This window comes from Sceloporus undulatus, chromosome 4, assembly GCF_019175285.1.
Source record: "Sceloporus undulatus isolate JIND9_A2432 ecotype Alabama chromosome 4, SceUnd_v1.1, whole genome shotgun sequence".
NCBI lineage: Eukaryota > Metazoa > Chordata > Lepidosauria > Squamata > Phrynosomatidae > Sceloporus > Sceloporus undulatus.
In genome coordinates this window covers 235959791-235973852 of record NC_056525.1, presented here as the reverse complement: position 1 = coordinate 235973852, position 14062 = coordinate 235959791, and the positions used below count along the sequence as shown (strand labels likewise).

At 42.6% G+C, this 14062-nt stretch overlaps 1 protein-coding gene across 3 annotated transcripts; it reads left to right on the top strand.

Annotated features, from left to right (window-relative positions):
- Nucleotides 1-3617: 3617 nt before the first annotated feature.
- On the top strand, nucleotides 3618-10974 carry LOC121929682 (kelch-like protein 12). 3 transcript variants are annotated; one of them, XM_042465496.1, is made up of 5 exons: nucleotides 3618-3723; nucleotides 4893-5026; nucleotides 6011-6089; nucleotides 7586-7813; nucleotides 9249-10974. In XM_042465496.1, exons 2-5 carry the CDS (start codon nucleotides 4948-4950, stop codon nucleotides 10753-10755), a joined length of 1893 nt encoding a protein of 630 aa, XP_042321430.1. In that variant the 5' UTR covers nucleotides 3618-3723; nucleotides 4893-4947; the 3' UTR covers nucleotides 10756-10974. The 3 variants fall into 3 exon arrangements, with proteins under 3 accessions (XP_042321430.1, XP_042321431.1, XP_042321432.1); XM_042465497.1 differs by having other exon boundaries at nucleotides 3624-3723; nucleotides 4939-5026; XM_042465498.1 differs by lacking the exon at nucleotides 3618-3723 and adding an exon at nucleotides 3786-4088 and having other exon boundaries at nucleotides 4939-5026.
- The last annotated feature ends 3088 nt before the right edge of the window (nucleotides 10975-14062 follow it).

Genomic DNA, 14062 nt, shown 5'->3' with positions numbered 1-14062 from the left:
CTTCTTCTTCAGGCTAGCCCTGGTGGAGCTGGGCCTGCCTGGTCAACTCTCTCATAGGCCGGAAGATGACAGTTATGGAGGGAGGAGCCTCTATCTTCAAGCTAGCCCTGGTGGAGCTGGGTCTGCCTGGTCACTCCCTCGCAGGTTGAAGGAAGACAGTTAAGGAGGGAGGAGCCTCTATCTTCAGGCTAGCCCTGGTGGAGCTGGGCCAACCTATTCACTCCCTCCCAGGCCGAAGGATGACAGGTAAAATGCATTCATTGAATGGTACTACCCAGGAGATTATCGCATTGTATGTAAAGCAACTTATCCTTGATGGGATCCGGTTGTGTTTCATTTTAAAACCAGGTGTTATTGCATGCAGTTGTGGCTGGGCAAGTGCAACCCATATGCAACCCGGATTCCAACCACAATTATCCTGCAGCTTTTCAAAAATGGCGAGCTCCTATTTTTGAAAAAAACACCGTATAAGCGCCGCTGGGATCTGGGCTGCATACAGTTGCACTTACCAGGCCCCCTAGTTGAGACTAATAATAGGAATTAGGTCATTGTGTGATAAATTGTTATGCCTACATATTCCCCAACAGAGCCAGTCCTGCTGTTAGACAGAATGAGGCAGTCACCTCTGGCAGCAGTTGCTGGAAGGCAACCAGCAGCCTGGTATCAACCAGGAGCCCTTTGCCCTTCAAACTATTCTGTTGCCATCCAGTGTGCAGTTGAATCCTTAGTGTTAAAGGAAGAGTCAACGGCCAGCCCTTCCAATTTTTGTGTTGGAAGGAACCAACATCTTGATTTTCACTCCAGGCAGTAAAACATCTTAAGTTCATCCTGTCCCCCAATATTTCACAGATGAAAAAAGGAATAGAAGACATATCTTATTTATTTATTCATTTATTTGTTTAATGGATTTATATCCTGCCTTTGTCCCAAAATAAAAGTCAAGGCAGCTTGAATTCTTCTACAAGAAAGGAACTCTTCTTAAACTCTGTGAGTCAGAATTTCATTTTTGTTCATTTTTGATAATGATTTTCCCAAAATGGCTAATTTTCTTCATATTGGTGACAAAGAATTTGGGACTACAGAGGATAGAACTACATGGCCCCTGGGATCACTTCCAGTTCTGTGAAATCTGAATTTGGAGAGGAAAAAGAAGTCCAGGCCCATGAACTTGAGTGCTTAAAATTTGGGGTTCCAATTCCTGTACACCCAACTGCTGTGTGTTCATCATGCTGAATTTAAAATATTCTAGAGCAGGATTTTTACATATCCTGCCTTCCTGAATCCTTCATCCTAAAGGCAGTCACGCAGAGATAACCCCATCATAGTGAGCGCCATCACTTTCTAATCTCTAAAATGCTATGCTTCAAGTCCAACAGCCTGTGATTATTAGGGTAATACTGCTGCATTGACTGAGAACAAGCCATTCCCTGGTTCGTTGCCTTCACAACTGCACCAGTTGTATGTTGATCCATAACTTCTGAGCTGAGCAGCAGAACAAAATATATCTTCAGCTGACAGGGGGTGGGGGGGGGGGGGGGGGGGGGGGGGGGGGGAACTGGCGAAGTGGAAGAAGAAGTGCAGAGAGATTAGAAAGAAAAACACTAGCAAAACTATATCACAACTGCAACATATGAACCTTCAATTTAAGGCCAGCATCCTGTTAGTGTTAGATGCCATCATATGCCTAAATATGTACTTGTGGCAGTGGTGGTGGTGAAGGGTCATATTCTTTTCCACCCCTACATGACCAAAGTCTTTCCCCCAGAACTGATTGCTGTCCTGCAACAGTATCCCCATTCCATTGCTGGTGGAAAGCAAAGGGCTTTTCAACAGAATCTGGCTATGTTGTCATAGCCAGGAACTGATGACACCATCCACTGAGACCTTCTTGAGACCTTCTTCTAAGATCTGTCTTGGAGGCCTTCCAAGGGCAAGTACTAAGCAAAGTCTCTCTGAATATATATTGTATTTACAACTCTTGAATAGTCTGTGCTATTGGAAAAACAACACATACACCCAACAAAGATATTTTTGTGTAGATATTTAATTGTTGTTCATTGTAATTGACATCTTAGTGGCAAAATAGGCAGCCATCAGGTTTTTGAGGGAGTTTGTAGCAGAAGCCATTTTAGACCCCTTCAAATTCAAGAAGCCCCTCAAAACAGAGTTTTCTGTGGGAAAGGAAATGATTCTTGCTCCTCAAATAGTTTTATCTCATCACTTTACTGTACTTGAAAGACAGCTGATTTAGAGGAGGATGAAATAGATCAGAAATGTTCTTTTGCCAATTTGATATACCCCTGCTACTTCTGCTCACACTATATAGGGTAGAAATATGTTTTTCTTGATATGCACATCTCTGCTTGGGCTTTCCATCAATAGCCACATCTTTCTGTGCATTTTTAGACTAGAGAACTCCACTGGAAAATGCATACAGATGCAAATGTTGAAAGGTAGCAGCATTTCAGTTCACATATCATTTGAAAAGTGCAAAAGAGTAGCATTACAATGTGTACGAAAAAATTACCTCCCTTGCTCATCATCTTCTTTGGCGTTTGGTTATTGCCAACACATGCAAACCATCACAGCCATCTGTGAAAGACCCAAAATGTGTTCATACAACCACCTAGTCAGGGATGCAGGGTTAAAGGAGAGTTCAGGAAGAGACCACAATGGAGGCAGCAGCCCTGGTTATGCAGTTGTGAGAGGTTCGTGATGACTGCCTAAAAGTGGTAAGTTCCCCTTTTTTTATTAAAAAGCATGACTGCTGTGAGAATGGGGCAGCATGCAGTAATGTCCTTAATATTCCTTCTCTACTGTCATTCCCTTTTCCTTAAGTGCCACACATCTCATTTATATTAGAAGCTTAAGGACAGGGAACTGTCAAATTAATGATTTGTAATCCATGCTGAGAGACTGTTGGGTTGAAAGATGTGATATACCGTATATACTTGTCTATAAGTCTAAAAATTTATGCCCTAAAATTGACCCCAAAATCCCAGGTCGACTTATTGACGGGTCAGTATGGTAAAGTAATAGCAGCTCTTTCATATTTCCCCATGCGATGGGAAGAGTTTCTTTCTGTCTTGAGCCAAGCAGAAAGAGTCCTCAGTGATTAATTGCTGTTAAACAGAGTCCCTCTCTCGCCCATGCTGGCTGCCGATGTCTGGGCGAAGGCTGAAACCAAAGTTGAAGCAAACACTGAAGCAAAAAGCCTCATTTAGAGTCTCTTTTGCTGTACACACACACACACACACACACACACACACACACACATATGCACGCACTGAAAGAGCCTCCAAGTATTATTATTATTATTATTATTATTATTATTATTATTATTATTATATCCTGCCTTTCTCCCAATATAGGAACCCTTGACTTATCCACGAGTCATGGAAAAATCCATAATTTTGGCCCCCAAACCTGCCCTTGACTTATACATGACTTATACATATATGGTAAATGCTCTAAATTAATAAATAATAAAGAAATCAACATCCAAGACTCCAGGGCAGACATGTCTGCTATTTCTAACCAAGGACTTATCAGCCAATCAGGTTTTGTATATATGAGCTGCCTGCCCTTTTAAAAACCATCCATTGGCAGTTGAAGCAGTTGGAACTAAGAGGGAAACCAACCAATCTTCTTCTTCCATTGATCTCCCTGCTGGGCAAATCTATAGATGATTGGAGCCCTCTCAGTCCCAATGATTGGACAGAGGTTAGCAGTTACAATGAAGATTGGTTAGAATTGGATATAAAGAGTTCCTCTGAGCATGTACTCAGCCTTGGAGTCAGCATCAAAACTCAACTGAAGGCCAAATGCCCATACCTTGCCCTCCCCAGCCATCCTCCTGAATTTCCTCAAATGAGCATCCTGGTTTAGAAGGGGGGGAGGGGAAGCCTTGTCACTGTTAAACAATGGGGCAATAGTGAGTTTTGCAGAGTTTCTGCAAATCACCTAAACATGTAACAGTAGATCCTGGTTAAATACGTTCTGACTCATGAGACAGCTTGAAAGAAAGCCAAAGTAAGTGGGCCCTCGAGGAGCGGGATAATCAGGCAAACATTAGGATTTCAGTAAAGGTGGGTGACATCTGATCCTCCAAATGTTGTTGTTGTGGTGGTGGTGTGCCTTCATGTCTTTTCTGACTTACAGTGACCCTAAAGTAGACCTATCATGGGTTTTTCTCTGCAAGTTTCTTCAGAGTGGGTTTACCATTGCCATTCCCTGAGACTATGACTTCCCCAAGGTCACCCAGTGGGTTTACATAGCTGAGCTAAGACTCAAACCCTAGTCTCTCAAGTCATAGTCCAATGCTCAAACCACTACACCCCATTGGCTCTCTTCCTTTGGATTGCAATTCCCATTAGCCCTACCTAGATAGCTAATGCTGGGGAATGTTTGGAGTTGGAGTCCAAAAACCTCTGTTTAGCCACAGACTGTCCATATCTGGATTATTGTATTTATTTGGTGGTGGCAATGCAGAAAGAGGTACAATTTTATTGTGAGAAAAAATTCCAGTACCAGAATGTTTCACTTATTTTGTAGAAATAAAGTCTGGAGCATATCTATTCAAATCCACAAACACCATGTTAGCATGTTAAAGAAATTTCTTTTTGAATTCTGATTTTAGCATTCATATGTTGAAATGATCTACCACTTGTCTGTGAGAAACTCCAGATTAGCATTGAAATTCAAATCTTTGATCACAGGGGCACAAAATTTTCAGCTTTTAGTGACAAGCTTTGACGTCCAAGATAATTGTTCTGTTTGGGGTAAATCAAGATGCAAGTTTAAGTGTAGAGTTATTACGCCAGGATTTTCAAGAATTTAGATTTACATTGGGGGAAATCTTTAAATTCTATTCCTGTTCTAACCTCAAATAGGTGAAGATGGTGCAATTTCAAGGTTGTTTCTGTACATATTTTAAAGGCTGAAATCATGGATTCCCTGGGGGAGAGTGATGAAGAGGATGACATACAAAAACCACTACAGTCTCATGAAACTTACTTATGTCAAGGTAAATCTCATGGTCATTATTTTGTTTTGTTTTATTGTATTACTTTATTGTCATTGTTTATTGCTGTGATTTATTGGTTATGATGGGTGGGTGGGTTTATGGGGCATAGTATTTTATTGTATTTTAATGTTTTAATATTGTTGTAAGCTGCCCCGATCTCATTGGAGAGGTGTGTTGTTGTTGTTGTTGTTGTTTTTATACTTTATTTATTTATTTTCCTGGCATTTTCCCAACTTGGGACCAAAGATGGAATTGGAGTAGGGGTGGGGGTGGGGGTTCAATGGAATTGGAAACCAAATCCTATGAAGAATGGTTGAAAGTACTGGTCATGTTTTCCCTGGAGGAGAGCAAAAAATCAAAGGAAGACTAAACTGACAGACTAGCCAAACAGAAGGTATAGCAGACCGAGAATAATAGAGCTTGAAAGACCCCAAGGACCATCTAGTTCATCCTTCTGCTATGTGGAAATCCATTGCATTTGTTCGTTGTGGCTTCCAAAGTCAACTATTAGGTAGAAACTGCAAGAAAACAAATTTCAGGTGAACATCAGGGGAAACTTTCTAATTTTTAGAGTTCTTTCATACAATTGCCTTGGGAGATGGTGGGTCTATTTAAGGAGAGACTGGATATTCAGCTCCCAGGCATGTTGCAATTGCTTAATTGTTGATGCAGCATTATCAAAGATACTATACCAGATCAGTAGTTCTCAAACTTTGGCCCTCCAGACATTTTGGGGTTAAACTCCCAGAATTCCTCTCTATTGCTAAAAACATCTAAATGACTGTAGGTTGGGAACCAGTGGACTAGATGAACCAAATGATACCTTCACACTCTGTAATTCTAAGATCTTTTGTGCCAAAAAAGCCCTCCCTGTTTTGTGTGTGTGTGGGGGGGGGACAAAGTCAAAGGAGCTAACAGATGCATTTGACTTTCTAATGCTTCTCTTCTCTCTCTCTCTCTCTCTCTCTCTCTCTTATTTTCTAGGCTTGAAACAGCTATACCAGTCTCAGCAACTCTGTGATGTCACCTTGGATGTTGAAGGAAGAAGCTTTCCTTGTCATAGGTGACTCTATACTATGTTGATCATGTTGTTGTACTACGTAGATTATTGAGACTGACTGACAGAAAGTAGTTGGTACCATGGGCTATCACAGACATAAGTTTACAAAAGCTTATGGTACCAACATCTTTATTTCAGTTGGCTCAAAGGTACTACAAGTTCCCTTTGCCTATTGATCCAGATTAATACAGCTATGTCTTTGAATTCTCTGTAGATCATGTTCTCATATACAGATAGACCTTTTCACACATTGATTCCTACCTATTTCCACTATGCAACAGACAGTGTGGATTTCTATTAGAGGATGAGATAGCCATACCTCATAGTACATTGGGTGACATAGAGTTTTTGGTACAAATTGGACTTAGAGATTCTATCTCAGTAAAGGATGAGCATACCATGGCCTGGTTCAAACATAGGATTACCCAAATGGAGCACAATTCAATCCAGAACCAGGATCCAAACTCTTGTCACTCACCAAACTCTTGTCACTCACTTACTTCTGTCATGGCTGACTTTTGTTGCTATCTTTGAGGCCCCATGCAGTCTATAGAATCAGGCAAAAGACCTTAATCTGCTGAAAAATTAAAATGGATTTGAGTGCCATCAGCACAATGATACCTGTTGCTGTGTGCCTTTAAGTTGTTTCCAATTTTTAGCAGTTCTGTAGCAAACCTATTACAGATATTTCCTGGCAACATTTGTTAAGAGGGGATTTGTCTTTGCCTTCCTTTGAGGCCGAAAGCATGACTTGCCCAAGGTTTCCCAGTGGGTGATATCTATCATATGATGCTGTTTTTCTATATCCTCTCTCTCGCTCTCTCTCTCTCTCTCACACACACACACACACACACACCAGGCACAATGGGGCAGGGCAGGGAAATGGGGTTAAGGACAAGGGCGGAAAAAGGCACATGAGACCAACAACAGATCAGTTGCACTAATGCATGGTAGGGAGTGCTCTCAATCTAGTATGTATGCACTTCCCTTCGTTAAAGTGATCTCAGAGAGAATGGGAGTCATGTGATGGCACTCAGATGGGACACTCTGAGCAAGGTAGTAGTGAAAGCTCCACAAAATGGCGTCATCCAGTCCTAAATCTAAAAATGGTCCAGGACAATGGATACAGTGGAGCCTCCGCATACGTGGTCTTTTTATAGGCGGCTTTGAGCATAGGCACTCAAAGCCGCCGGCGCGCGCAGGGCGGAAGGGGCGGCGCGTCCCATTCAACTGAATGGGCGCGCACACCCGTTGCGCCTCGCGTGCCGCCGCGCCACCGTGCACGAGCCCCATTGTTTACAATGGGGCTCGAGCATAGGCGGAAATCGCCATACACGGCGGGATCCGGAACGGATCCCCCGCGTATGGCGAGGTTCCACTGTATTAATATAATGGTCCACAGAGACATAGGCCTGAGATAATGAATACACCCTCCTTTCTGATCTCTAGATGAGGATCTTCTCACTTTCTTTTTGGATAACTCTTTGTTCTAAATGCAGGATGCTGTTGGCATCAATCAGTCCCTATTTCAGAGAGGTCTTCATCCACTCCAACAATGAATCACAAAGTGGGGAAATCCAACTCAAGGATATGGCTGCTTCCACAATTCACAGCCTGTTGGACTATCTTTACACAGAGGAGCTGCAACTCACAGCAGAGACTGCCCAGGACCTGTTCACTGCAGCTAGCAAGCTCCAGATCCTTCCTCTGAAAGAAACAACTGGAAGGTAATGCACTATGGGTTTTTTGTTTTAACCTGTGCTGTAAATTTTCTTTAGGTCCTATAGTGGGAGAAAGGTAAGATACAAATTAATTTTAAAAATAAGTTGCTCCTTTCAAATTTTCAGATCCTGCATGTGTGTGTGCGTATGAACCTTCAAGTCGGCTGCCAACTTGTGGTGACCCCATAAATTTGATAGGATTTTCTTAAGCAAGTAATACTCAGAGGTAGTTTTGTCAGTTCCTTCTGTTAGGAAGGATCTAATTAGGGGAATTTCTGAATTTAGCTCAAATTGCTGAGAGGGAGGGTCCTAACAACACCCTTGCAAGACCGTGTCCCGTGGTGTATACAAGAAGTCCACAAGAATCCCTTGAGAGACGACGCTGAGACATACTGCTCCAATTAAGTCCAAATATTTATTAAAAGGGTAAAACAAACACACAGCAAAAGGGGGCACGCATACACTCATACACACAATTCTCAATGAAAGTAAAAGAGGGAAATTCGGAAGAGAGTTGAGAGAGGCAAACCTATGGGAAATACTTACTTCAGAAGGCTCCTCCGGATGTGGATGTAGATGAAAGGACACGGCCGTCGAAATGGGGGCAAGGGGGGGGAGCCAAGGGAGCTAAAATCAGAGTTTGGTCTGACGTGAAACCAGGCTGTATTCTGAATGTAGCACACCAGGGTGTGCTTAGACTGAAGCTTATATAGACAATTTCTAGTCTCTAGCAATGACCTTAATGGCTTAGCTGCAGCCAAGACAAAGGGTGTAAAGACCTGGGCTGAAAACAAACAGCAGGTATTGTAGTCGTTTTTGGAGGAGATGGCTTTTCTTGTCTAGTAACTCCCAAACTTCTTGTGGGGAATTTCCAGTCCTTTTCTCTAGGGCTCCTACCCCCTCCTTTGCAAGCTGCCTACATGACATCTCTGCTTTGGAGAAATGGTGGTGCCCCTAGGAAGTCAGTCAAAGTGAATTCTACACACACTCCAAAATTTAATATAAATCGCTATGCTCTAACACTTCTCCTGAAATATAGCCTACAGCACTTGGTATTCATTAGCAGTTTCCCATTCCAGTACCAACCAGGGCTGACCCTGCTTATCTTCCAAGACCAGGCAGGATCTGGTGCCTTTAGGTTATTTAGGTCCTATTTATATTGATTATTAATTTAATTTGTAATTAACATTCATAGCACATGTTTATTTTTTAAAATCTTTTTGTTGTTGTTGTTGTTTTAAAAGTTCCAGCTTTCTACATTCACTGTGGGGTTCCATCACTGTGGTGTCATTAATGAAAAGGCCCCTCTCTGATCATTATTTGATCTCCCATCCCAAACAGAATAAACCCAAGAACATGATTTCATCTGGATACTTTACTGGGAGAAATGGCATTCATCAAATATTTGCTATTCTGTATTTCTTTCTACTATGCCCAACAGGTTTCTGGAGTCAAACATCTCCATGAGTAATTGTCTCAGCCTTTACAATCTGGCTCATCAGCACAATCACCAAGCTCTGATCCAAGCAGCCTCAGACTACATCAAGCAACACTTTGGACCTCTTTTTAAGCAGGATGCTTTCCTGAATCTGGAACACAGTGCCTTGACCAATCTCATTGCCTCAGACAGCCTGGAAGTGCCTTCTGAACTAGCCATCTATCACGCTGTGCGCAAGTGGGTAGAGTTTGCAACCTCTGGGCGTCTCCCCTTATTTAAGGATCTCCTCAGACATGTCCGCTTTCCACTACTCACCCGCGAGGAGCTCATTGATGTCCAGGCTGACATTGCAGAATATTACAGGCATGTGCGCCTGAAGTGGAAAGAGTTGGATGGAGCAGGGAGGCTGCAAGAGAGTGGTGGGCTCCGGAAGGGCATGTACGATGACTGTTTTGTGTGTGTGGAGGTCAATGGAAACAGAACCCAGGATGGAGATGAGCATGAATCTCACCTGCACTGTTTTGATCCCCAGGCAGAGAAGTGGGAAAAGTTGCCACCCTTGAACTATCTTAGTTATTCTGGATGTGCATCCATGGACTGCAAACTTTACTTATCTGGAGGTCAGAAGGACAATTGCACATTTGTCAGCACTCTGCATGAGTACGACTCCCTGACCAGCCAATGGACACAGCACCCATCCATGTCCACAGTCCGGGCACTCCATCCCTTCCTAGCTTGTGATAAGAAGCTCTTTGCTCTGGGAGGCTGCAATGAATCAGGTCCTCTCTTTTCTGCAGAGGTTTTCACTGTGGCACAGAATGCTTGGGCTCCTATTTCTAATTTGCCCCTTGCCTTGATGTATCCTGCTTCAGCTGTGCTCAGGAATAAGCTTTATCTCATAGGTGGGAAAGCCTCCAGGAGCTACCGGGGCCTTCTTATCTATGACACAAATACTGACTGGTGGACTGAGGTGTCCATGGAGTTTGCATGCTATGGAGCTACTGCTGTCTCCTTTGGTAGTGGGGTGTATGTTTTTGGTGGATACACAGAGGAACGGGGCAATTTTTTGGCCCATGGTGCAATGGCCACTGAGGAGGTTCCTTCCTGCACTAAAGGGAGCTTTTATCTCTGTGAGAATGGCAGAGTGAGCTGGGAAGTCAGTATACCAGAGCTGCCTATGGCTTTAGCCTTTGCTAGCGCTGTGGAGTGGCAAGGTAAGATTTACCTCTTAGCAGGCAAAGATGAGGATCGTTCATATAACACAAGCTATAGCTGGGTACCAGAAGACACAAGCTGGACTCGGTGCCCAGAAGAAATCCCTGTTAGCAATGAGGCACAAATTGTCAGCTGTGTCACCCTGAAGTTGCCAAAAAAGCCACTCCAATTCCTTCTGCTAGAAAAAGCAGCATCCTCAACTGTTGTTGGGGTGGATGACGTCAAGAGAGGAGGACAGCCAGGATCTTCTGTTAGACAGAGCTGCAGCTTTAATTGCTGCTGGGGTGGAAGGTAATCCAAAAGGCTTCCAAACAGTTACCTTAGTCCTTCTATATTCAGCCAATGGATTCCCATCAGAGAAATCTGTCTCTTCTTAAAGTAAGACCTTCCTTTTGCTGTCAGCTCTCATTTATTTCACTGATGTTGCCCTCAAGATAATTATGGTCCCCACTTCAGTGCTGTTAATCCCTTCTTCTAGCTACGAAAGTGTTACATCTGTGCTAGACTCTTATTAAAAGGCCTACAAGAGTCTGCTTGAATTTCTGACTTGTTTTTGTCTACCCTTTTAACTCAGCTGGAAACAGTTACTTTGGTACATGTATTCATTGTGATCTTCCCCTGAGGAGCTCCAAACAGTTTAACCTCTGGCTCCCAACCAAGCAATACAAGGCTGAACCAACTGAGATTCAGCACTAGAAACAGTTAAATGTGCCACCAGGCTATTCAGAACATGGAGAACATGTGGCTATTCAGTTGCTATTAGACTGCAGCTCCCATTGTCCTTTATCACTGGCTGTGCTGTGCAGAGGTTGATCAGGCTGAATCTTACTTTACATTCCTAATTACAGCAGGCCCTTGACTCAATGTTACAGACATCCTTCTATATCCATGGATTTTTTAATCCATGGATCCAACCATCCACAACTTGAAAATATTCCAAAGAAATATAAAATCCAAAAAATAAACCTTGATTTTGTTATTTTATATAAAGGACACCATTTTACTATGCCATGAGACTTGAACATCCATGGATTTTGGTATCCATGGGTATCTTAGAACCAAATCCCAGCAGATAGCAAGGACTTATTGTTTTTACATGTGTCGACTAGAAGAACAGGCTGACTAGTGAAGCCATCCAGGTTTTGATGAGTCTTAAAGGATCTGTCCAATGTGCTAAACCTGTTTGGGGGACACAGCTCAACACCTTTGATATGTCTTGTAAAACCTGGCTTAAAACTTGTAGTGGATTCATTACCCCACTGACATGGTAGCCACCAGCTATCACTGGTGTTGTTTCACCATTTAACAGCTGGTAAATGGGACTATTATAACCAAGAATAATCAAGACTTTGCCTGAAAGTCTTAGATTTCTCCAAGCCAGCATAACCATGCTGACTGAGGATTCTAGGACATATAGTCAAAACAGCAACTTTCCCCAATCCATGACATCTATATGCACAGTCATTCCTAGTGATGTTTCCCCATGTTTTAGCCACTGACACCACTTTTGATCACAGGAATGCTACCAATTTCTCTCATAATGATTATATCAGCTGAGGACTTGAAGTTGGTTAAGAAATCTTGGTTAAAAGACTGTTCAGCCTTAATAGTGTTCCATGTCAGTGTCGATGTATCGTTTAACCATTAAGTTTGGAAGGAAAAATAACGTATCTGGGAGTGAAGCAGGGGTGGGTTTAGACAATGTTATCCATATAATTATCAAAATTGGAGTTAAAAGTTCAAGCCAATGCATCTGCACCAGCCCTTGTAAAGTAGATGTATTGGGTAAACTGCTGAATGGTACATGTTTCTGTAAACCCCACTATGTCAGTGAATACACTCTGGTTGGGGATAGCAGCTGCATTTATGCCAGGGGTGAAAATCAGACACCCTTGCAAGTGCTAGGCAATTGAAAGCTTAATTTAAAAAAAAAAATTGTCTACACATGCAATCGCCTTACCCTGCTTCCCACTCCACCGGGGAAAAGGCTATGGGAACAGGAGAAAATGGCACCGGTAATGCAGGAAAGGGAACAAGTGGGTGACACCCCCAGGCCAGCCCCTTGAGCACTGCTCCTCCCATCCCCAAGTTCCCGAATCAGACACCCTTGTCATTCCCATTCATTTGCCCCAAATCAGACTTGGGAGGTGCAGGAAAAACCTCCAAAAAAGTACAGTCAAATTACTCTGGTTTATCCACCAATGATTCAGGTTTTTCCAGGAAAAATCGATTACATGGGGATCAGATCCGAATTCCAATGGGAACGAAATCGGCGCAATGAGGATCAAATGCACGCTCAAATGGGAACAATGCCCCCATAATTCGAGTCTTGATCTGCGTTATAAGCCAGTGGGAATGGGGCCTTTGTGTGAATAAGGTATCTTTTGGTCCAAATATTTCTCTTTTTTATGCCACATTAGCACATTGTGATTTCTGTGTAGCCAACCTTTAGAGCAGTCATGGGGACATCCATAGATGAGAGCCAGACTCTTTTCAGTCTACACCTCCAGATTTTCACAGGGCCACATCCCCTCACTAGCCCAATATTGGGATACAGACATTAATTATTCTCTCTCTCTCTCGCTCTCTCGCTCGCTCTAAGTTTAAAAGTTCTGAAGGAAACATGGCAGAATTTAGAAATTGAGAATGCCTGACTAATGTTTCCCTTATTGTTATACAGTGAGTAAAGCTAAAGCTCACATTCACAACTCCTTCCACTTTTGGCTCTGGCCACACCAATGCATAGCTGTGATCAGGCCTGGTGCTAAAATGTCAACACCCAATAAGTTTCAACCAAAGTATAGGGATGGAAAGAATATTCATAGAATCATAAAGTTGGAAGAGACCACAAGGGCCATCCAGTCCAACTCCATTCTGCCATGCAGGAATTCTCAATCAAAGCACCCCCGACAGATGGCCATCCAGCCTCTGTTTAAAATCCTCCCAAGAAGGAGACTCCACCAGTCTCCAAGGGAGTGTGTTACACTGTTGAACAGCTCTTACTGTCAGGAACTTCTTCCTAACGTTGAGCTGGAATAGCTTTTCCTCTAGTTTGAAACCATTGCTCTGGGTCCAATTCTCTGGAGCAGCAAAAAACAAGCTTGTTTCATCCACAATATGACACCCCCTCAAATATTTTTTCAAAAATATTTCAAAAATGCTTCAAAACTGTGTTTCTCTAATATTGAGAAACTCCGATGAGAAGAATCCCTGACTGAAGAAAATCTTCATTTTTTGCTTAGAAAACAACACTTTCCATGAAGAATACAGTATTCCTCAGCATCAATATTATTTTCTGTGCACAAAATTCCATTTGCTGTACACACAGAGAATATCTTACAAATTTTGCTCAGAATAAGTCCTTAACTGCAGTTTTCAAAGACTTTCTCACCGTGGGAAGAAAATTGCTAATATTACTCACTGCTTCCTTTAACAACAAAATCAGTCAACCATTATATCTCCTCTGGGGCAATATGGGCCTAAATGAGGTACATTCAGATGGATGCAAATACTAGCAGCCAGTGGTGAGGCATGCCAGACATTGTAACAATGACTGCTACTACACTGAAGAATTAATGCACCACTTCAACTGTCATTGGTCC